This window comes from Equus asinus, chromosome 28 (assembly GCF_041296235.1).
Source record: "Equus asinus isolate D_3611 breed Donkey chromosome 28, EquAss-T2T_v2, whole genome shotgun sequence".
In the NCBI taxonomy this organism is placed as follows: Eukaryota; Metazoa; Chordata; class Mammalia; order Perissodactyla; family Equidae; genus Equus; species Equus asinus.
The window spans coordinates 37,604,913-37,627,382 of record NC_091817.1 but is presented as its reverse complement, the minus strand read 5'-3'; the positions used below and the strand labels follow the sequence as shown (position 1 = coordinate 37,627,382).

At 42.4% G+C, this 22,470-nt stretch overlaps 1 protein-coding gene across 4 annotated transcripts in view; it reads right to left on the bottom strand.

The window, feature by feature from the left end:
• HYDIN (HYDIN axonemal central pair apparatus protein) overlaps positions 1-22,470 on the bottom strand; it is a 338,461-nt gene that overhangs the window by 111,290 nt on the left and 204,701 nt on the right. For 3 of the 4 annotated variants that reach the window (XM_070500558.1, XM_044761259.2, XM_070500554.1), the window contains exons 24-36: positions 21,161-21,298; positions 20,377-20,455; positions 18,561-18,680; positions 18,086-18,295; positions 15,703-15,840; positions 10,761-10,938; positions 8,716-8,840; positions 4,812-4,939; positions 4,269-4,405; positions 3,912-4,039; positions 3,565-3,756; positions 3,085-3,234; positions 125-364 (exon numbers count right to left, since the gene is read on the bottom strand). In XM_070500558.1, coding sequence (XP_070356659.1) covers positions 125-364; positions 3,085-3,234; positions 3,565-3,756; positions 3,912-4,039; positions 4,269-4,405; positions 4,812-4,939; positions 8,716-8,840; positions 10,761-10,938; positions 15,703-15,840; positions 18,086-18,295; positions 18,561-18,680; positions 20,377-20,455; positions 21,161-21,298 — 1,963 coding nt within the window. The remainder of the gene's footprint in view (positions 1-124; positions 365-3,084; positions 3,235-3,564; positions 3,757-3,911; positions 4,040-4,268; positions 4,406-4,811; positions 4,940-8,715; positions 8,841-10,760; positions 10,939-15,702; positions 15,841-18,085; positions 18,296-18,560; positions 18,681-20,376; positions 20,456-21,160; positions 21,299-22,470) is intronic. The other variant, XM_070500555.1, reaches the window with a different exon arrangement.

The window sequence follows — 22,470 nt, the reverse complement described above, 5'->3', positions numbered from 1 at the left end:
AGGGTTCAAGGGGAAGAAGAGGCCAAGGTCAGGAGGAGGTTGTCCATGCAGAGAGAAGAGCTTGAGCACGTGGCGGGGCCCAGCATGGGTAGGAAGATGGAGCTTGGTTTTGGTCTCCGCTCACCTTCTCTTCTATGAGATATTGCTGGTCAAATTCTAAGGAGTAAAACTCGATGGGAAAGTCGCAGGGATTCTTCACCACCACCTCGGCCTCATCTCCAGGTGCACAAGGCAGCAGTGGCCCCAGCTCCAGAAATGAAGGAATAAATTCCAAGCGTGGCTCTAGACCTTTCCCCTGCGCCAGCAGCGTAAGCTTCTGAGTACTCTGGGCAATCAGGAAAACCAGGGTTTGGCTGTAGAATTTCTGGAAAATGTAAAAACAAAACAAGCATCTGAATTTTTTTTCTGTTGCATGCCGTGTAAAACTGGAAACTACTAGGGAGACAAAATTGATCCTATTTTGATTAAGAGGGAAAATTTTTCTTACAAAATTGCATGGGAGCAATTTGTATTACCCTACTAATACAGTGTATCTAGCGTCCCAGGCACCGTACCAAGTGCTTCATCACGTGTGGAAGGCCCTCTGAGTGCTATGCTCATAGCCCTTAGACCCTCCAATGTGCTCAGATGTCCACTGCCACCATCTGCACCTCTGGGCTCTCATTTCATGGGCCCTGCTGCTCACGGGCAGGCAGGGCAGGGCAGAAGTGCTGGGGAAATAACATTCTGGGAGCAGTCCTCAAACAATGACTCTTGGGAGTTCCCAAATAAATACCCTAGGTGCCTCGCTCCCGGGAAGGGATAATTCTGAACTGTGTATTTTGTCTGTTTCCTCCGAGTTTTCCAAGGGGATTAAGCTGCAGTCTCCGAGGCAGCTGGCTCACTGCACACCCTATTAGCTGCCCTCTTTCCCCTTATCACCTTCTACTTCTCTACCGCTCTTCCCTACTCTTCCCAAATAAACTGCTTGCGCTCAAATCCTTGTCTCCAGGTCTGTTTCTTGGAGAATTTGAATTAGCATATTTCCATTATTTGAAGATACAGTTAAGCAGTGGGTCAGGGATGACCAGCTAGGGCATTCCGTTCATCCGATACAATTAGAATCTGAATACAGTTGATAGTGATACCAACTACCCTAATCTGGTTTCACTGGGGAACCCATTAAAAATGTGGATTCGCAGGCCCCATCACTAGAGATCCTGACTTGGCAGAGGCAGGGTAAGGGCTGGAGAGTCTGCATTTTTAGCCAGATGCCCACGTTGTTCTCACACTGTTGGGCTTACGGCTTGGATTTGGAGGCCAGGACTGGCTTTGTGATTTGAAGAGCTCCTAACCATCTTAGCTCAAAGGGGAAAATCAGATGGATGGAATGTGTATGGACATACATACATGTACAGAGAAGTATTTATTGTTGGAAACTCTAAGAGAATGAATTATGGGCTAGCAGGGTTTTCTATACAGTTCTGGGCTTAGCACCTTATGACTCAAACTTCCATATTTTAATTGTTTTTTTATGGAACTATTTCTAAAACATTTCGTTCGTTTCCTTGTTTTCTAACACAGAGTATTCGGAACACATTAAAATGTCTAAGAGTCACGAGCGTGGGCATCGGTGATTTCTCTGTGCTGCTGTTGGAGACAAAGGTGTGGAGTGTATGGATTGCAAGGCTAACAAACTCCTTGTATACAGCCAATACATTCCTCTCCCAATTGGTGGGGAAACATTTTATTAACTTTGACCACTTCCAACTCAACATTTATTGAACTGGATAAATCTATTCTTTTTTTACTGTCATTTCCCTTATTCAGTAAAACATCCGAAATCTTGAGTAAACTCCCTGACAGTCTTAGGACTCTCTAAGAACGACAAACATATTAATCCTCTTTTCTTCCAAAAGAGTTGGGGAGATTTTGATAATGATAGAAACACAAGCTTTATTTTAGAATCAGACATGAAGTCATTCACTTTTCTTCTTTTTCACTACAGATTCTTAAGCATTTCCTCAAAGCTATTACCAGGAAAATGGGAGTTAACTAACATAGGTATTCTATAAAACTCGCATCAATTGTTTTCTTTTAAAAGAACAGAGTGGAGAAAAATATCTCCGAAATGCCTTAGGCTTTGAGCAAAAATCTTTACAGTTAACCTCTTGGGATCCTCTCTGGTTCTAGGATTTTATTATTTTTACCACGTTCTTTGTTAGGAGTAGCTTTGTGTTGATAGTGTTCACAAAAGAAACATTTGTGAGGCCCAGGGAGTGCGTCTCCCAGGAAGCACCTATTATTATCACAAGTACTAATGATAATAGTAAATAGTTGTTGAGATACTTACTACATACAGAGCGGTATGCTGTGAATTTTATTCATATTAATTCATTTAATTTTCAAAATGACCTTGTGAGGAGCTATCGCAGGTTGGTAATGTCTTACCTGAAACCCTAGAGGCCAGGTGCTTTCAAATTCAGATTTTAAAAAGGTAAACACAGTGCCTGCACCCTATGTCACATAACATCCTCAGTAGGGTCTGGGGTGGTCCCCTGAAATCAAACACATTAATATTTCTGCCGTCGCAATGTTGGACTCTGCAAACTGAGTGGCATAAATAAAGGTTAAGTAGTCTCGTGTCAGTCCAGATGAGGTTTTTCTGCCAAATGAGTTTGGGTCTGAAACTTACGAAATTTTTTTCCAGCTTTTGGAGCTTATTGGATTTTAGAATTGCAATAAGGGATTTTCGACAAGTGATATTATTATTTTTCATTTTATCGACGAGCAAACTGAGGTTTAGCGAGGCTAAAGGAATTTGCTCAAAGCCATGCAGCCTCTAAGTGCAGAGGCAGAAGGCCACTAACCCAGGTCTGCTGATGAAAGTCAGTGTGTTAGACAGATCTGCTGGTCCCAGGCCTGGTGCTCTTAACCACCAGGCCACACATCTCCTATGTGAACCAGAAACACTTGATGTCATAATCAGAATAGCGAGGTACAGGTCACTCAAGGATTCCCTGGAACCCAATCAAGCATGGAGTTTGAGTACAGCCCAAAGAGATCCAGAGAGTCTGAATGAAATCACATTTCTTTAAATCTTACCTCTTCTTTGGGCATGAATTTCACTTGCACATTGGACCTCTCACCAGGATCCAAGACTCCAGAAGTGGGCTGGATTTCAAAGATTTGTGCCGTTTGTTTGAATTCAGAACGTAGTTTCCATCTTAAGTAACTTGGCATGTGTTTCTCCAGCTGGTTAGTAAATATTAGACAATTAGATAATCCTCTGTGGAAAATGGATTTATTTCATCCTCCGTTCACTCAACCTACATTTACTGAGTACGTCCCAGGTGTCAGGGACAGATACCAGTGGTACAAAGATGAATAAGACATTCGCCAGACAGCATGGCCCGAAGGGTCCTTGAGTGGTGGGCGAAGGGCCTAGATTTTACTCAGAGGCAATGGCTATCACTGAACGTCTTTGAGCAGGAGAGTGAAATGATGAGAGCAGAGGCCTAGAATTACAAATCTGGCTGAAATGGAAATGGAAAAAAGGGGACCAGTGGCCCACAATTCATTTACCTTGTTAACTGGCTTCTGGCTGAGGACAAACCATTCACAAGGGACTTGGAGATGATTGGAAAGCTGAATAGTTTCCACGAGGCACTGTCCACACTGAATTGTGGCAAACTCCACTTTTCCACATGACAGTGTCATAGTGGGAATGGTCACCGTGGCTTGGAGACGGATGTAAACTGTTGGCCCTCCAACTACCTAGAGTGGGCATCAAATTGCTGTTACCATGTGGCATGGGGTTGGGGGGAAGGGTCATGGCTCTGAAATAGTAACCGGATCATCCCACGGGTGATCGGCAAGCAGAGCTGGAAGCTGGGGAGCATCAGCTGGGCCCAGCAGTGCATCTTTCTTACCTTGATGGGCAGAAAGACCTCTTTGTTTCCAACAGAAAGACTGACCCCTTGTGGGTCAAATCTCACTTCAAATGTTTCTGTTTCACAGTAAGGTAGGCTCTTCACCCGATCTAGCTCAGTACTGAAGCCTGGACCAAAACAAACAAAATTCTTTGTGGGAGAGAGAAGTAGCAAACAGTAGCTCCAGATGGAGCCCCTCTAGGGCAGGACGACCCTTCAAAGTATCAAACAACGGCCCAACAGTTCTTCTGGCTGATCCCTGGAGAGGCATGAACACTCCTCCAGAAGGACGGTACAGATGGGCACCTTGTTAGAAATGACAAATTGCAACAGGAAAGGGTCTCCCAGCCTGGTTACCTGTGTCGTGAAGGACACGCTTTTCTGCATGGAAGGACACTGGGAAGTGACTGGTGTTGGTGATCTTGATGATGTGGGTTCGGACGTCACCAAGGATGATGTAGCCAAAGTCCAGAATGTACTCTGGCAGCTGGACTCTGAAATGGTTAACAACATCTCCTTACCGGTCACTTTTCCACTTCGCTTCTATCTCCTGTGCAAGGTTCTATTCTCCTGAGTGTAGAACAACCACTTTCCAGAATAGAGACTAGGAACAAGATTCTTGGCCCAGAAGCCCACCCTGCTGTTTCAGTCATTATCTCAAACACATTCAGTGTGGGCCCTCAGGGGCCCTCAGAGACCTGTCCATTAGACAAGGCTGGAGTTTTCTGATTTTAAGAGGCAGAGACCTGCCTGGCTGGCTGGATGCTAGAGAATGGCAGGTCTGTGAGGTGAGTGGATTTCACTCCTAGACCATCGACTATGAACTCAGGGCAGCTCCGGTGGGCAGCACAGCTTGCTCCGCTACACTCCGAAACAAACACAACACGGAAGGGCACTCACTTGGCCAGTTTGTGGCGACTCCGAAGCCTGAAGTCATCCCCAGAGTCAGGGATAACTGTCTTCTGATGTTCTATGGCATAGTCCTGGACTATAAGTCTCTCTACCTCCATCTGGAGCTGAGCACTTAACTGCAGCAAGAGAGAAGAGCAAGCGAGCAAATTCTTCTAGAACATGCATTCTCAATGGGGGCCATATCACTTAAAGGGGCAAAAATTGCTTCACGGAACGGGGGGCGCAAAAATCTTAGATATTACAATGGTTTGTGGTCCTCCAAAGGGCCACAGCACATAAACAGATATACAGCATATTTGTGGTATTAAAATTTTCATGCGGGGGGGTGTGCCAGCCTGGTTGTGTCGTGGTTAAGTTTGTGCACTGTACTTTGGTGGCCTGGGGTTTGCAGGTTTGGATCCTGGGCACAGACCTAGCGCAGCTTGTCAGGTTGTGCTGTGGTGGCATCCCACATAAAACAGAGGAAGATTGGCACAGATGTTAGCTCAGCAACAATCTTCCTCAAGCAAAAAGAGGAAGATTGGAAACAGATGTTAACTCAGGGCCAATCTTCCTCACAAAAAAAAGAAAGAAAATAAAAGAAAATTTTTCATGGTGGGATAAGATGGGGTAAATGCACCGGTACATCTATACCATGGAATACTACTCAGCAATAAAAAGGAACAAGCTGTTGATGTTGATGAATTTCAAGGGCATTATGCTGAATGAGAAAAGCCAATCTCAAAAGATTACATACCGTATGATTCCATTTATGTAATAATCTTGAAATAGAAGTAAAGAGATGGAGAACTATAGTGGTTGCTAGGGGTAAGGGATGGGGAGATTGGAGGCACCTATAAAGGAGTAGCATCTAAGGGTTAATACAAATTAAAAATAAGAGGCTTAATTCTCCCTGTTGAAAATAAGGGAAGAGACTTCTCCTTGCTCCATTTTCTTAGAGCATTTGCTTTAGAAAGCTTGTAAGTGCCTTCTCTGTCTCTTTGAAACCTATATACATCTTTTTAAAGGTTAAATAAGCCTCTTGTCAGCTTACAACCCTGTGTCTTTCTCAAGTGGCGCTCTTGAGTGTCTTTCTCAAGGACCTGGGAACCATCTCTTTGAAATGGAATCATCAAGGAAGATAGAGCCCCATCTCCAAGTGTCTGGGGGGCTGGGGTAGGAGCCTGACTTTAGAGGGCCCTGTCATAAAAACAGGAAATGTTTGGTTTTCCTTTGGATAAAGCCATTTAGCTAACACAGATGGCCACCCCAATTACGATGTGAATTCAGGATGAACTATGCGTGACAAATGGTGCTGTCAAGTCCTGTCACTTGAGGACTAGTTATAGCTCTTCCTTAAGGACTAGTTAGTGTTTACCTTGAGAATATGTATGCAATGGGTCGTATCTGCTGAGGTATATAAAAGGCCAAGATTTCTTTCTGTCTTTGTGATCTCTTCACAGGACTGCCCGTGACACAGATAACATTCTGGTTTAATATTTTATCAGTAATAAAATTGTTTTCTTTCTCTTCTACTTTTGCGGAGAGATTTTTTCTGGGTCGGAAGGAGATTTTTGTTTTTAATTTTATTTCTCCAACAAGCACAAGGGATCCTTATGGTGATGGAACAGTTCTGTATCTTAATTGTCGTGGTGGTTACACAAAGCTACATATGTGAAAATATTGCACAGAACCACACACACAGACACACAGACACACACATGTGCATGTAACACTGTCGAAATCTGAACGAGCTCTGTGGCTTGTACCAATGTCAATTTCCTGTTTTGATTTTGTACTATAGTTAGGTAAGATGTTGCCATTGGGAAAAACATTTTTTTGCAACTTCCTGTGACTCTATAACTACTTCAAGATAAAAAGTTAGAAAACTTAATATCAAACTATTCAAAGAGATTACATTTTATATACTATAAAAATATTTTATGAGGTATTAGGAAAAATATGTCTTGGAGGAGGGTGATAGTGAAAAAACGTTGAGAAATATTGTTCTAGCAGGTCCAAACCTTAAGTCCAGGGCCAAGCAGGGAAGGTTAATGTGTGAAGTGGCCCATGACGAGACAACAGGGAGCAGCGGGAACTGCGACAAACTGGGAGAGGATCATGCCTCACCCACAAGTGTTTCCAGTCATCTAGATTCCGGAACAGCAAAGCTGATGCTACGCTTGGCCTCTGAGCCACTAACTGTGGACCCCTGCCTCATGCAGGAGGACTAGCTCCCGCTGCCTGTGCCATCACATCCTCAGAAACCCCACCCCAGGTCCACTGCCAGAGACAGCTGTGCTGAGGCTCTGAAGCGGAGCCTCCTGGGAACGTGGTTAGCAGGGTGGAGACGCTGCTGCCCCTCACGGACAGAAGAGGGCAGAGGTCTTAGGAGTTGGACAGGCCCGATTCAAATCCTAGCCCTGCAGCCTGCCTTGGGATGTGCACTTCCCTTCTATGAGTTCTGGAAAACTGTAAAATTAAGACAATAATGGCACCAGAAAATGCGCCCCCCCACCCGGCCCCATTGTGGGAGGAGTTAATGAAACAATAACGCAGGTCAATAGTGTGGCACAGGCCGAGCGTGAGAGTTCAATACACAGTAACTGGTGTTATCAATTATGATCATCCTTGGAGCTAAGGGTTCCTTTCAGCATCTGCAAAACAAGTCATTGCTGGTGTCCTTTGGGGCTCCCTGTCTCCCCCACAACACCATTCTTTCCCATTTTAGAACCCCCTCTTAACCAGTCTAAGGGTTCTCTACCTACATATAATTCTTCCTTAGGACAACAGTCTCCTGTACATTCGCATTTTAAAAGAAGAGCACAGGGAGAAAGCGGACTTCATGGTCAGGAACAGACCGTTAAGAGACGAGTGTCAGGGAATGGCAAGGGACGACATTTTCGGATCTTGCTCTACATCCCACTGCAGGGGCAGCTTTTATTCACAAGCTGGGCCACTCCCTCCCTCAAGAGACCACCTCTTAGCATGGTTCCCAGCTGGGAGTCACCACACACTCCTGATTGTTCCAGAACCTCTTTGGCCGTCCATTTCCCTCAGTTAATTGCTGGGTACCTGAGGGCTCTGTGCTGAATGTACCCTCTTTCCTGCTCACTCAATACACTTCCCAAGGAATTTCACCACTTCCTGTGCCTACAATGACCATCTGATGACTCTCAGCCTACCCCTCTCCCCAGGTCCACAGTAGTGGTTCCAACTCCCTATCGGACGTCTCCACCTGGATGATGCACAGAAATCTCATGTGTAATAAGGACCATCTGAACTCATTTCCCTGCCTCCCTGTTCACCCTAAACTTGCGTCTCCTCCTGAGTTTCCTATCTCAGTGCCCCCTTTTAACTTTGTCATCCAAGCAAGACACTTGGAGGTCACCTCTTCCTCACCCCCACATCCAACCAATGCCTAATCGCTGACCATTCCACCTCTGGAATAATTCTAGAATTAGCTCAATTCCCCATACTCCCACTGTCATCCCCTTTGTTTACACCACCACCATCTCTCATCTAGAATTACTCCATCAGCTTTTTAAAACATTGATCTCACCACATCTACTCTCATCCCCGCCCCCAGCCCCCCAAGCCCCTGTCCTCTCAGAGCGCCTCGAGGCAGTCAGAGAGATCTTTTTAAGATGAAAGTCCATTACCCATGGCCCCACTTGAAGCACCCAGTGACTTCCTATTGCCCTCAGGATAAAGTTCAAAACCCTGAATAGGTTAGATGGCTGCTTGCCTCTTTAGGCTCCTCTTGGCTCCCTTACCTCCCCCCTTTTTTGCTCTAGCTATATCTTTTTCTCCTTTCTGTTCCTTAGATATACCACATCCTTCTTGCTGCTGGGCCTTTGCACATACTATCCTTCTGCCACATTCATTCTGTGCAGAATGAGGCTGCTCTTACCTCAGAAGATTCATCCTCAGGCATTTCCTCAGTTGAATCTAAGTGATCAAATGTTTCATACTTGTTGTACTCTTTTTCCAGGTTTTTTCTGGCCTGATTTAAGAAGGTTTCATACTTTTCATTTCCTGTGGGGGTTGGAAGGAGAGGGAAATCAGGATGGCTGGAAATATATGAATTATGCCTAAAACACAGACTCTCAGCTCAGGGTCAATAAAGAGAGAGGGGAAGTAAACTGTTTGATACTTCACTTCCCAAATTTTCTGCACTTCAGAGGGTGATGTAATTTGTGAGTGCGTTGAATTTGCATCAGAGACCTCACTGAGTTCAATGAGATTATACTTTAATGAGCTACCAGCTAGTCCTCAAGAACTTGATGGCAGTAACGTCCTAAATCACTTGTAGGGTGGCCAACTGGATCCCAGCTTACTTGGTGCTCTCTCAGTTCTAGCACTGACAGCTGCGTGACCTGGGAAACCCTTCCATGCTGGACAAACCCAGATGGCTGGCCACCCTTTGGGTTAGTCTTTATGTTTATTAAATCTCAATTAAGAAAAAGAATATATTTGGGTCAAGTTGCCTTCACTACAACTGAATAAGATACGATCCCCTGAATTAGGGAGGGTAGGCAATCGGTGGCAAGATTTCAGACACCCAAGCTCACCAGTAAGCTAGTGCAAATTCAAATGCTTGAGGAGCAAGGTCGGCAAAGAAACGAAGGTGCCTCCTATGAAACAATAGGCAGCGCTGAGACTGGGGCACAGAAGACCCAACTAGCGGTATTCAGATGTAAACTATTTTAAAGCCCTGTACCGCCCAAACCATGTCTACTGCCTTAAGGAGGCCAGTTGAGCACCCAGTTTTCAACCTTGTGGCGAAGGCTTTCCTTCCTGACAATTAGATGTGAAGTCGGACTAACCTCTCTGTCTGGCTGGAACTCTAGATGCTACAGTGTGACACGGTCTTAGATTTAGTAATATTTGTGTCCATATTCTTAGGGAGCAGACCATTAGGATTTTTTTTTGTGAGGATGATTTTCCCTGAGCTAACATCTGTGCCAGTCTTCCTCTGCTTTGTATGTGGGATGCCTCCACGGAACGGCTGATGAGTGGCATAGGTGTGCATCCAGGATCCGAACCTGCGAACAGGGGCCGCTGAAATGGAGCGTGCAGAACTTCAACCACTTGGCCATGGGGCCGCCCTCAGACAATTAGGATGTAATAGATGATCATCAACAGGTGAGTTAGTGACTTTGGGGAATGGGGTGGGAAGAAAGGCCGAGATGTGAGGGCTTAGTCTGAAGCTGTTTAGGGAACGTGGATTTCAAGGAGCTTGGTATAAGGGATTCATGAAGCAGAGTGAGAAGTTTCTCTTGACTCTTTGTCCCGTACCCAAGGTCAGGAAGAAAGAACCAGAGAGAGTCTATGGCTAAAAGAGCTGTTCAGCTGAGTTTGGGGACTTACCAGACATAAATATTGTTGTACAGAGGCATGGCTCTGGGGGCCAGATGTTACCAGAAAAGCCTTGGCTAGGCATGTGGGCAGACAATTAATAACAGTCTAAATTAGCCTCCAAACTGTGTATTGCCAGAATAAGGGCTCAGAACCTTGGCTGCCTTTCTGTACAGTCTATATTTTGAAAATTGTACTCATTGCAGTAAATCAGCCTTCACCTTCTCAGTGGCCATCTGTGAGTGTGTTACTGGGAAAGGCCGACTCAGGAAGAGATTGTAGCTGGAAGGAACATATACTGGTGGAAAAGGCCTTTGGAAGCGCAATTTCCTGATGCCTCTATAAGTAAGTCAAGGAGGCAAAACTGGCCAGGGGTCTTAATCTGGGACTGCTGCGGATTATATCTTGTCTCACAAAACTCAGGTCATCAAGTCAGTTTTAACTCTTGACATTTTTTTTTGTACTTGAGGAATAACACAGGAGAGAACTAGAAAGGACTGCGAAGCAAATAATGTGAGCAGCCATTAACCTTCAAATGAGCAAAGCTAAAATGCATCCTTGTCCCCACTGGGGAAATATGGCAGCGAGGACTAGTACCTTTGAGGTTCCTGGGGAGATCAAGGCAGATGCGGGGGAAGATTCCCTCTCCTCTCAGAGTGATGTTTTCTGGGTCCAGGTGGGCGATCTGTATCTGGAAATTCCTTTGAAAGACCTCAGGTACTCCAGGTAAGTAGTAAACCTTCAACACCTGCTCTTTATGTGAACTGATAAAACCCTACACAGCAGAAAGACCAGAGAGAACTTTCAAATTTACAACCGACTCCTACTTCTGGTGGTTTGACGGACTAGAAAATCTCAATGGCCTATTGTGCTGGTTATTGTCCACTCACACTCCTTCCCCAAGATGCATTCCTCTGAAGCTATGAGAAAATGACAACCAAACAATAGAAAAACAGGTAGCATATGTAAACAGGCATTTCCTGAAAGAGGAAACACAAGTAGCAATAAATGCAGTTAAAGATGCTCATCCTCATAAGTAACCAGGGAAATGCAAACTAAGATCATAATGAAATTTTTTTTACACCACAAGACTGGCAAAATTTACCAAATTTTGGTGAGAATACGCATCAAAAGAAACTTTTATACACATTCTGGTGAATGTCAATGGGAAAAACCACTGTGAAAAAAACTAATAAAGTTGAACATAAGCGTAGCCCATGATCTGGAAATTTCACTCCTAGGAAAATTCCCTAGGAAAACTCTTCCATCTGTGGCCAGGAGATGTGTACAAGAATATTTGTAGCAGGATTGTTTCTAATAGGAAAATTTTGGGAAAAACCCCAAATGTTCTTCGACAAGAAAATGAAAAATTACTTTCAATATAGTTACAAAAGGAATATTACTCAGTAATGAAAAAGAACTCTAGCTAATACGGACACGTCTTAGAAACACATATATTGGGTGAAAAAAGCAAACTGCACAAGATTGTATTTAACGATGTCATTTTCATAAAGCTCAAGATAAAGAAAAATCCCATAAGACAAAATCTCCACGAGGGCAAGGATATTTGTCTGTTTTGTTTACTATCCTATCCTCAGTGCTAGAAAAATACCCACTCATTGTAAGTGCCTAAAAGTTTTGATAAATTAAATAAACTAAAAGAACTTTTTTAAAGGATGCATTCATAGGTAATAACACTGTATGTTAAAAAGGGAATGACAAACAGAGAATTCAGACTAGTGGTTACTGGTTTAGGGGATAGCAAGCAGCGCCATGGAATAGAAAAGGAGCCCAGGTGGGTTGTGATATATCAGATTGCATACATACCAACAAGCAAGTGACTTTAAGTAGATTTAGTAATCTGGATTTAAAGATGGATGGTAGGTGCATGGGTGCCATTTTATTATTGTGCTTTATAAATCAAACACATGTTAAATAGATTTCTTTTGTAAATGTCAACTATCATATACTAAAACTTTTTAAAAAGTACGAATAAGGTAATAAAATAGAACCTCTAGGTCAGTAATCAGAAAAAAAAAGTGCAAGAATCACAGTTAGTTATAAATCAGCCTGGAATCTGAACTGGGAAAAATAATACCAGCATAAGTTCAAGTTATTTAGAAGTGTTTCAAAAGCCAGTCTTGAATGGGCCCTTTATAATTTTTGAACATATTTTATTAGGTTTTTGATGTCATGTGATCCATATTCTTTGAAGTCAAATTAGAGAGTGAAGATAAGAAAAAAGTTAATAAAGATCACCAGTGGTTACCACTGACACATAAATAATGATACCATATTGGTGTGTATCAATCCAGATGTTATTTAAATATACATACACATATACACGCACACACTGGAGGTCTACTGGCCTTGGTAGAGTTAATAAGCTTATCTCAAACCCCAAACTGCCCGTGACAGTTAAACATCATTGCCACGATTTCTAGGAGAAGCCATTGCTTAATTCTCTCTTTCTGCCTCCACTCTCTGACTTCCTTATATACTCCCATTTCACTGCACAGAACTGAGTCTTGCCACCAAACTTCACATGAAGCACTTTATGGAAGTTTGCACATCTTATGGAAGGTGTGTGCATGCATGTGTGTGTGTGTATGTGTGTAAGAGTGTGTAGGGGTCACAAGCTGGGGTCAAATTGCAGAGTGTGCCATGTTTTGTGGTCTCCAGCCTGCACCTCCCACCTTCATTCTCTTTTCTCCTCCCCACTCTCTTAAGCAATCCACAAAGTTCTCTTGTTCCCACAGAGCGGCTCTTCCTGCTCTCAGTGTCCTGGGAATAGGGGGTGGGTCTCAGCTTTTGTCTCCAGCACTTATTCTAGAAAAATATGAACAACCCAAACTCAAAAAACCCTGAGTGATCTATATCCTATAGAGAAGTTGAATAAGGGAAAAAATTATCCCTCAAAAGGAATATACGGCATTAGAAGCAAGTTCTGTTAATTCTTCAAAAAACAGATGGTCATCTTAGTTTACAAACCATCCCAGAGAATGACTTACAAGCTATTCCAGGAATAGAAAAGAGAGAACTTCCCAATTCTTCCTATGATGTCCAAACTGATCAAGGACAGCAGGGAGAAAGAAATTTATGGGCCAGTTTTCACTTATTAACAAAGATATAAAAATGGTAAGTAAAATATTGGCTAACTGAATCCAACAATATATATTTATTTAAAAAATAAATATTTTTAAAAATGTACATGATAGCATATAATGCACAGTGTTTTTCATCTTCCTTTTCTTTGATTTTTACTAAGCAATCTGTCTTGGAATTAACTCAATATTGATATTGGTGCACCTAGAGCTGCCTGATCTTTTTAAACTGCTGCATATTATTCCAGCAGACAGTTTGAACACATTTTAAAACACTAGTTCCCTCCTAACAGACATTTAGTTTGTTTCCGGTCTTCTGCTTTTGCTGTTACAAATTATATAGGAAATATTCTTACATACATATCATTTTGCAAATGAAGGACTATGTATGTAGGATAAATTCCTAGAAATGGAATTTCTGGGTCAAAGGGTAATTTTGATAGATATTGCCAAATTGCCGTCCAAAGTATTGTATCAATTTACACTGACAGCAGCAATGTAAGTTCAAACACTTTAAAAAAAACCTAAAGAAAAAAAGAAGGGCAATGAAAACATAGCAATTATGCTAAAATGATAGAATAGAAAGAAAACATTAAGAAAACTTTAAAAATGGACAAAATAAAACACAATGAAAGAAATACCAATGATTTCAGTTATACTAATGATATGAATGTGTAAAATCTCCCTATTGAAATCAGGACTTTTAGGTAAGATTAAAAAATAAAATCCAACTATGTTTTATGAGAGATAAACCTAAAACAAAGTGAAATAGAATATGGGCAAGTGATGTAAGGCAAAAAGAAAGCAGGAATCACAATATTAACACCAAACAAAGTGGAATTCAAAGCAAAAAGCATTAAAAGGGAAGAAGGCAGCAATTAAAATAGATAAAATATCCAGTCATGATTACATTTCATGACTTAAATAGTCATGAAATCTTGTGTGTCAAATAACACAGAGATGAAAATGTATAAAACAAAAATTTTTATATATTTGTAGAAAATAATAGATGCAGAAATGGACAAAGACATTTTATATACCACTCTTAATCTTAGAAAAATTAAGCAGAAAAAGATACAGAAGATTTGAATAATATAATTATTCAGGTTAACTCAACAGAGAGTCATCACAATATGCATTCTGTAGCCCAGACAACATTATTTTCAAACACTCATTAGTACTAAAAGTAATTTTAGGCCACTAAAATATATTAATAAGCTAACAAAGTAGGAATTGAGAAAGTCATACTATCTGGCCATGAACAAACAAAAAAACCCCCTCAACATTCATTGCACATTAATAAAAGTTTAAACAAAAATCTTAGTCATTTGGAAATTTAAAGAAAAGAAACATACGCTTTAAAATTATGCTTGACAAAACTATAATTCTAGACAACTTAGAAAATAATGAAAATTAAAATAGTAGATATTAAATCATATAAAGTATGCAAAGTTGACTTCTATTTTTTAAATCTATAATTTTCTTAAAAATTATGGGATGAGGCTAAAGATGTACTCAGGCAAATGCATAGTCTTACCTTTTTTCATTATTAGTTAAGAAAGAAAGAAAAGTAGACATTCAATTTAGGAAGTCAGAGAAACAAAAATTCAAAAGAAAAGCTAAGACAAACTGGAAAAAGAAGAAAAAAAAAGAGTTTGACTTAGCTATTAGGATGTATTTAAAGCTATAGCAATTAAAATGGTAGAGTATTAATGTAGGGACAGCCAAACAGATCAATGAAGAATAGGGAGACCAGCAACAGACCCAAATATATGTGATAATTTAGGGGAAGAACAGATTTTGTCATCTAAGATGACAGCACTCATCTTTGGATTGTAAGATTATGAATAATTATAATTTCATTGTTTATCTTTTTTAACATTTTCAATATTTCTATAACAAGTATATATTATTTTCATGACGAAGAAAATTCAACAAAAGTTCCTAATACTGATAGATCAACATAATATGAACAAGGAACCAACTCCTCCATTGGCTTCTAAAATCAATGTGGTTCACCTGCTAATGAAAAATTGCTTTTATTTGTTGTCATCAGTGGAGAGGGCTCTTGGCTTCAAGGAATTACAAGGTAAGTGTGAGGACATAAGTGAAAATAAACTATTCTTATAACCATGAAAAAAATCCACCGGGTTGCATCTATCTTGTTCACTGTTGAAGCCTCGGTGCCTGAATAGTGCCCAGCTGATGCAAGACTCAATAAATATTTGTGTAATAAATGAGTGGAGTAGCCTGGATTTATTTTTCTTGCTTCTGAGAGCTCTTAAGTTTTAATTAAAAAAAAAAAAAGTCACACATAATCCTGGCAGTGAATGTTTAGTGTAATCTCACATACCGATGGGGTGTAGCTTGTCGGTTTGAATTTGGGCCCCACCCACCACCGTCCTGTGGCTGTCACAGGTGGGAAGGCTACTTACTGAGAGGGGCAGGATTAGTGGCACTCCAGGAAGAAGGTTGTCTGCTGAAGACTTGTGGCTGGTCAGAACCTTGAACTCAAAGCCAACCTTCCCAGTGTTCTTCAGCTTGATTTCCTTCTCTGTGACATGGTCAAACAGCTTGAGAGGAGAAGAAGAACAGTGACTCCTCTGTCATTCATCGTGTGGGATGCTGCCATCATCCTCACAAAGGTGGGGAGACAAACATGCCTCGTGACACAGATTTTATTTTTTGCGATGTAGACACTGGCCAATCCACATTTCAGCATCAGAAAAAAAGATGCCTACTCTGGCAGGAAGAGCGCTGGACCCTGGACACCTGGCTCTGGCCTTAGTTCTTCTAACAACTAATTTAGTGTAGCATGGCCATGGGGTGAGCATCCAAGCTCCCTAGACCTCAGCTTCTTCACTAAAAGGAACCCAGGTTAGAGGATCTTAAAGTAAGCTTTCTACACTAAGAAGATTTGCCTTTTTGGGGCGTGGGGGATAAGATTAGAGTTCGGAATGTTCTGGAATGAATTTTTCTATTTATATGGAGGGATATGGGAGTAATAGGCTGGATATGTTCTTTTTTCCTGGGATTTTGCTAACATAAATCAGCAGGTGGTTCAGCAGGCCCAATAACCACAAACTGAGGTCACTTCAGGGGCCTCAGGACAAGCTAGGGCAAGGACTGCTGCTTCAAAGAATACACTCGGAGCTGAGGCAGAACCAACTGCACAGAGGACTGTGGAGAAAAAGAATGAAAGAGAGTTCTATTTGTCTGACATAATGGACAAGGTCTCAACAGGTGTTCGGTGAATTTGATTTTAGGCACAATCCTTAACCTACAAACACACACGCATACACACAATGCAGTAGCCAAATAATGGGGGTTCAATCCTCATTACAATTTGGTAGGAGATATGGTCTCTGAGTACATAACACAAAATCTACTTGGGAAGAGAGGATGTATAGACATAGAATTAACTGACAACTATTCCAAAGCAAGAAGGAGAAAGTACATTCTATTAAGGCAAAGACTACACTTAAGTGCCAAGAGAAGGAAAAGTAAGAGAAAGATAACTGAGGGATGGAGCTGAGCTGGGTCTTACAGTATGTATAGGTTTGGGGTTGGCAAAGTGGAGGACGAGAGGGATACTGTAAGAGGAAGTACGGAGGCAGGAAGGGTTGTGGTGCATTAGGGCCAGTGGGTGAACCAGCTCGGCCACAAATGAATGAATGGGCTATTATGGGGAATTATGAGAAATGAAGTTTACTGTTTAAGGAGCATCGGTTAATAGAAGGGCTTAGGATACCCCGACCCAGGTGGAGGAAACTGGCTCTGATCTGCCTGGGTGACAGAGAAAGGAACTCATGATGAATGCTTTCTCTGACCCAGGCAAGTATTGACCAGACACTGTACTTAAGTAACCACAGTCACCTGGTGAGACAGGCATTGCTATCCCATTCCCATTTTATAGATGCTGAGGGATACTGAGGCTTGGAGAGGTTAGGTGATGTGCTAGGGTCACAGTCAGTAGGAAGTAAAACCAGGATAACATCCCACTTCTTCTGACTAAAAAACCAAGTTCTTTTCTCAGTACTGTGTTCCTGAATGTTTCTGGGGTTAATTGGTCAGGGATTGATAGGATGAAAACGCAATTTTGGGAAAATCTATCTGGCGATGATGTTTAGATGGGTTAGCAGTAGAAGTTATGAATGGCTTGTAATCCCTTGCTTGAGTGGGTCTCTGGACTAGCAACATTGGCATCACCTGGGAGCTTGCTAGAAATTCAGATTCTCAGGCTCCATCCTAGACGTACTGAATCAGAATCTGCAGCTGAACAAGATTCCCAGATGATTCATATGCACCGTACAGTTTGAGAACTGCCGTAATAGGTTAGGCACGGCTCCATGAGACCCTGTAGTGTGGTAATCACAGTGGTGAAGGGAAGGGAACACTGACCCAGAGGGATCCTGCTGGATGAATCAGCAAACCCTGGATGCTACAGGGGTGCTGGGAGACGAAGGAGAGAGTGCAGTGGAAAATGCCTTGGAGATCATAAACTCAAGGGACTGAGAAGATAGTAATGCCATTGAAAGAAACGGAGAGGTTGGAATGGGATTCTGGATTGAGAGGGAAGATGCGAATTTTTGCATCTAGCATACTGAATTTCAGGAGACAGTGAGAAGAGCAAGTGAAAATGTCTGGCAAACAGTTGGTAGTGGGAATATGATCAGGGTTGGGGGGTAGATTAGGGATCAACAACAGGTGTGATGGAGAGACTGTAATGGTCGAGGTTCCAGGAGAGATTAGAGCCCAAGGACCATGACCTGTGTTTAAGGCAAAGCCAGAAAATCTCTGCCAGATGGCTGGCAATACCTGTAATCCATAGTTAATATCCTTGGTGTCAAAGGAATAGTTGACCAGGGATGCCTCTCCCCGTAGTATTATCTCGTAGATGGGCCCTCCTTCCACTTGACACAGAGCTTTGGCCTGTGCAATGATGTCACAGTGTCCATAGAAGGTGAAAGATATCTGGTGGCTACTGTGTGGCTGCAGCACTCCATAGAGGGGCAAAACATCGAACACCTGCAGAGAAAGTCATTCCATGTTAGAACACTATCGGGATGAAGGACCTGCAAAGGGTGAGTTAAAATTACGTCAATTCACAGATTAATTCCTGACTTTAACTTGTTTGGCTCCATGAAAGGTGACTAGCCCAGCACCCTGAAAATAGATGACGGCAATGGCGGTAATAGGGTTCTGGCAAGATTTAGATTTCTAACTCGGGGCAGGTGCTCAGTAAGAAGAGTGAGTATCAGATGACTTTAGGGCCCTTGGGGTTGTTACTTACTTCTTCTACCCCAATGGAAAGTATCTCATCCTGTTCAAAGATCCATAGCAATTCCTGAAACTCCACCTGGCTCTGGTTTTGTTCTGTTCTTTCTGTTTCAGCAGAGTTCATTTTTAATCCCTAGAAATTAGAGGTGTGAGGAAAAGCTAGCAAGGATTCATAATGGGTCATTAACGTGCTCCTCCCCATCACTGACAGAAAAATGAAGTATCTTGTTAATATTTTAAAAATAGTACATTTTTTTCTATGGAGATAATTGGACAAGTGCCCCAAATGTATGTACATGGATGTTTCCTGCAGTGTTATTTATAGGAGCAGAACTTTGGAAGCACACCGAATGCCTATCATTAGGGCATCACTTTCAATGAAGTGTGTGTGGTACCTCTCTCTATCCATGGAGGATGAAGGCGTATTTAGGGGCTGGGACTGATGTCCACAACCTATTATTTAGTGAAAAAGCAGTTCCATTTCTGTAAAATGATATATGCCTATGCATCACACCTGAAGCTATGAGCTTCAGAGATTGGTACATGCAAAAAGAGATATCTGAGAGATTGCTAAAATTCCAGTGGCATTTTTCTATGAATGGTAGGATTTTGAGCATTTTTGCTTTCGTTTTTCTGTATCCTTGAGTTTTCTATGACAAACATCTTTGAAAATAAAAAAAGGAATTAACATTTAAAAGACAAATGTTTTATATACACACATGTACTATTCTAAAAGATTTGGAAAATAAATAAAGCCTCAAAGAGAAAAATACAAATCGATCATTAGGTTGCACTTTGGACATATGTATGTGTGTGAATAACGTGTGTGTATGTATATACATATTTGTATTCTGATTTTTCAGCTGGCATTATAACGTGAGTGCCATCTTTCCATGTGACTAACTATTCTTCACAAGTATCATTTAAAATACTTCAAAAAATAGAACATATAGTATTTTTTACTTAATATATCAGACATTGCTCCAAATCAGTATACAGAGAACTTTCTCATTTTCTAAAAAAGATTTGATAGTATTGCCTTGTGCAGATATAATTTAATCTGATCAGTCTCCTGTTGGTGGAGTTGTTTCCAATTTTTCTTGCTTTTACCAACAAAGCTGCAGTGTACAGGGTTAGTTACACTTCTTTATGTAAATGTAAACGTGTTTCTGGAGAATAATATCCTGGCGGAGGAACTGTGCATTTTAAATTTTGAAACACTTGCCAAATTGTATGTCATGGAGGCTATGCCAATTCATACCCCTGCCTGCAAAGGAAGAAAATTCCAGCTTACCTCCATTCTGCCACTACTGAGACAAACCCTATTTTAAAAGATCGTGTATCATCATGGACATATGGTAATTTATTTGCCCAATTTTTTGCTATTTCTAAAGTGTTGTAACAAACATCTTTGTACATAAATCTGTATCTCCAATGACTTCCTTAGGACATCGTTCTAGAAGGAGAACTTAAGGGTATGAATTTATAAACTCTCTTGATCGCCTTTTTTCTTTACTATGGAATTATTGAAGAAAATAGTTCTCCTTTTGCAGCCTCTCTCTAGGGGCTGGGAAGAGCACAAGATCACCAAGGTCTAGACGTACTGGTAACCGACTTTCCCATTATAAAGTCCCTGTGCTGAGGCGTCTGGGCTCTCACAGAGGTGTTGGTTCTGCGGGTGTTTGGTTGGGAAGCGACGTGCATAAAGGTTTGCAGCCTCATCGCAGCCAGACCCCCGCGTTGCACTTGCCACTCCGCTCCTGGCTCTGTCCTTATTTTATGGGGAGGACCCTTGACTTGCCAACCCGGCCAGGGAAAGGAAACCGTACATCTGAGATGACAATGGTGGGCACTTGTGGCTTTTTGTGTTCTCTTTCTTCGGACCCGTCTTCATCCTCAAGGATAGTCCTGGGGAGTTCAACGAAATGTGGAGAATCATTCATTTGGCAGTCATCACACACAGTCTTCAGCTGTGCACTAGCCCTGTCCTCCTCTCCCATCCTGCTTTGCCCCAAAGAATAACTTGGGTTCCTGTTCAAGGGACGCCTTTCTCAAGAGGTCAGCTGGTCCGTGAGGTTACTCCCTGCCCCCAAACATGCAGTCTAGGGTCTCAAATTGATCAGTTTTCCGTAGGCTCCAATTCTTCTTTTCTAGCTTATCAAATCCATGTCCAACCTGCAAAATGTTCTGGGAAGCTCTAGAAATTCTTCAGACAATTTGGATGTGTCCCCAGGGCTCAATGTTAAGTTTCATCATTTATTGGAGCATTTTATTGTGAGGATATAATGTTTGGCCAATTGTCATCTCCTTTTCTGCTTGCTACCCTTGACCTGACTCTTGCTGCACACCTGGGACAGATGGAAAGGACAACCTTATAGGAAGGGCTCAGTCCCCCTGGACTCAGGAGGTTGGGACCTCCTGAGAGCAGAGGTGACTTTCAACTTCCTATCCCAGATGCCTAGTCCAGGGCCTAACACAGAGAAGGCACTTGTTAAACTGCTGACTGGTGAGTGGCTAGATGAATAAATGAGGGGTGAGTTTGAGAATGTAAGTCAGTGTAGAGAAAAGAATGCTATTTAAAAGAATCCATTCTGGCTTTGCATTTGCACTTACTTAACAAAACCACCTAGATGAGTCTCAGGGGACTCTATGGCTGGGACTCCTGGTGAGCTGGCAGATGCTGAAGTTACTGGGATGGACTCCCCCTGGGACAGGGGGGCACTGTAGGGCTTCTTCGGCCACGTCACAAAGCTACAAAGGCATGGAAGAGGGGACACAGGCACACATCAGCTTTTGCAAATCAATGCCCAGTGGGTTCTCAGTTTCTAAGGCCAAGCTCCAAATCCTAGGCCAGGCAGATCTAGAAGGGACTGCCCTCCACCATCCCTTGGGCTTAGCTTATTCAAACCTTAGCTGAGGTTTCGCTTTCTCCTAAAAAGTTTCCTGACCACCCCCTTCCAGTCTGGGCCCAGAGACTCTCCTCTGAGTACCCACAGCCCCTGGGCTTCCCTCTCACACTTGTTTTTCCCCTCCCTGCTAGACTGTGAGCTCACCAAGGACCTGTATCTAATATGGCATCTACTGCAATGCCTGGCCTGGAGCAGGCACTCAGGCCTGGTTACGGATGAATGAGTTACCAGGTCCCTGGTTATCTGCTCCCAGATAACCATAGAACAGGGCCAGGACCAGGGTGAGGCATGCAAGGCCCTCGCTCTCAGGGTCCTGGATGTGCCCGCTAAGCCTCTGCACGGCCCTGCCTCCTACCGTGTCTGCCCTCTGTGCCTCCACTCTGTCCCCCTGGTCCTGGCCTTACCAGTGGGCTTTGCTGCCTCTCGAGTTCTCTAAGCAGACGACCGAGGGGGAAATGGGTGACTGCATCAGCTAGTGCTGAAGTCCACATGTCCAGGTTTCACTGACTAGAAAGGCCTTTGGTCACAAACGCTAAAGTGGTGGGGTCACCCCCATCCTTCCTGATCCCCTCAGGGTGCACGTGGCTTTTTATGGTCTCCTCCCCTCCCCCATCTCAAGCCCTTCATATTAACTTCAACCCAATTTCACATAGATTCATTCTACCCCCATATGCGCTCTACTTTTTCTCAGAGGCTCAGCAGAAGTGTCATTTATTATACGAAGCTCCCACCACTGTCCCATCTTCCCAGTGGAAGAAGATTTTCCTCCTCTGAAGTTTCACAGCATTTCATCTGCACCTCTTTTAGGATACTGTCCACTCTCTACCATGTCCCTGAGTGCATTTCCTAAACTTTGGGCATTCCTCCACCAACGTCATGATTTCTGCCATATGGAGTATCACCTAATAAATCAATTTTATTGAGGTATAATTTACATACACAATATACTTATTTTAAGCATAGAGTTTGATGACTTTTTTACAAATATATATATAATATATATATAAATACATA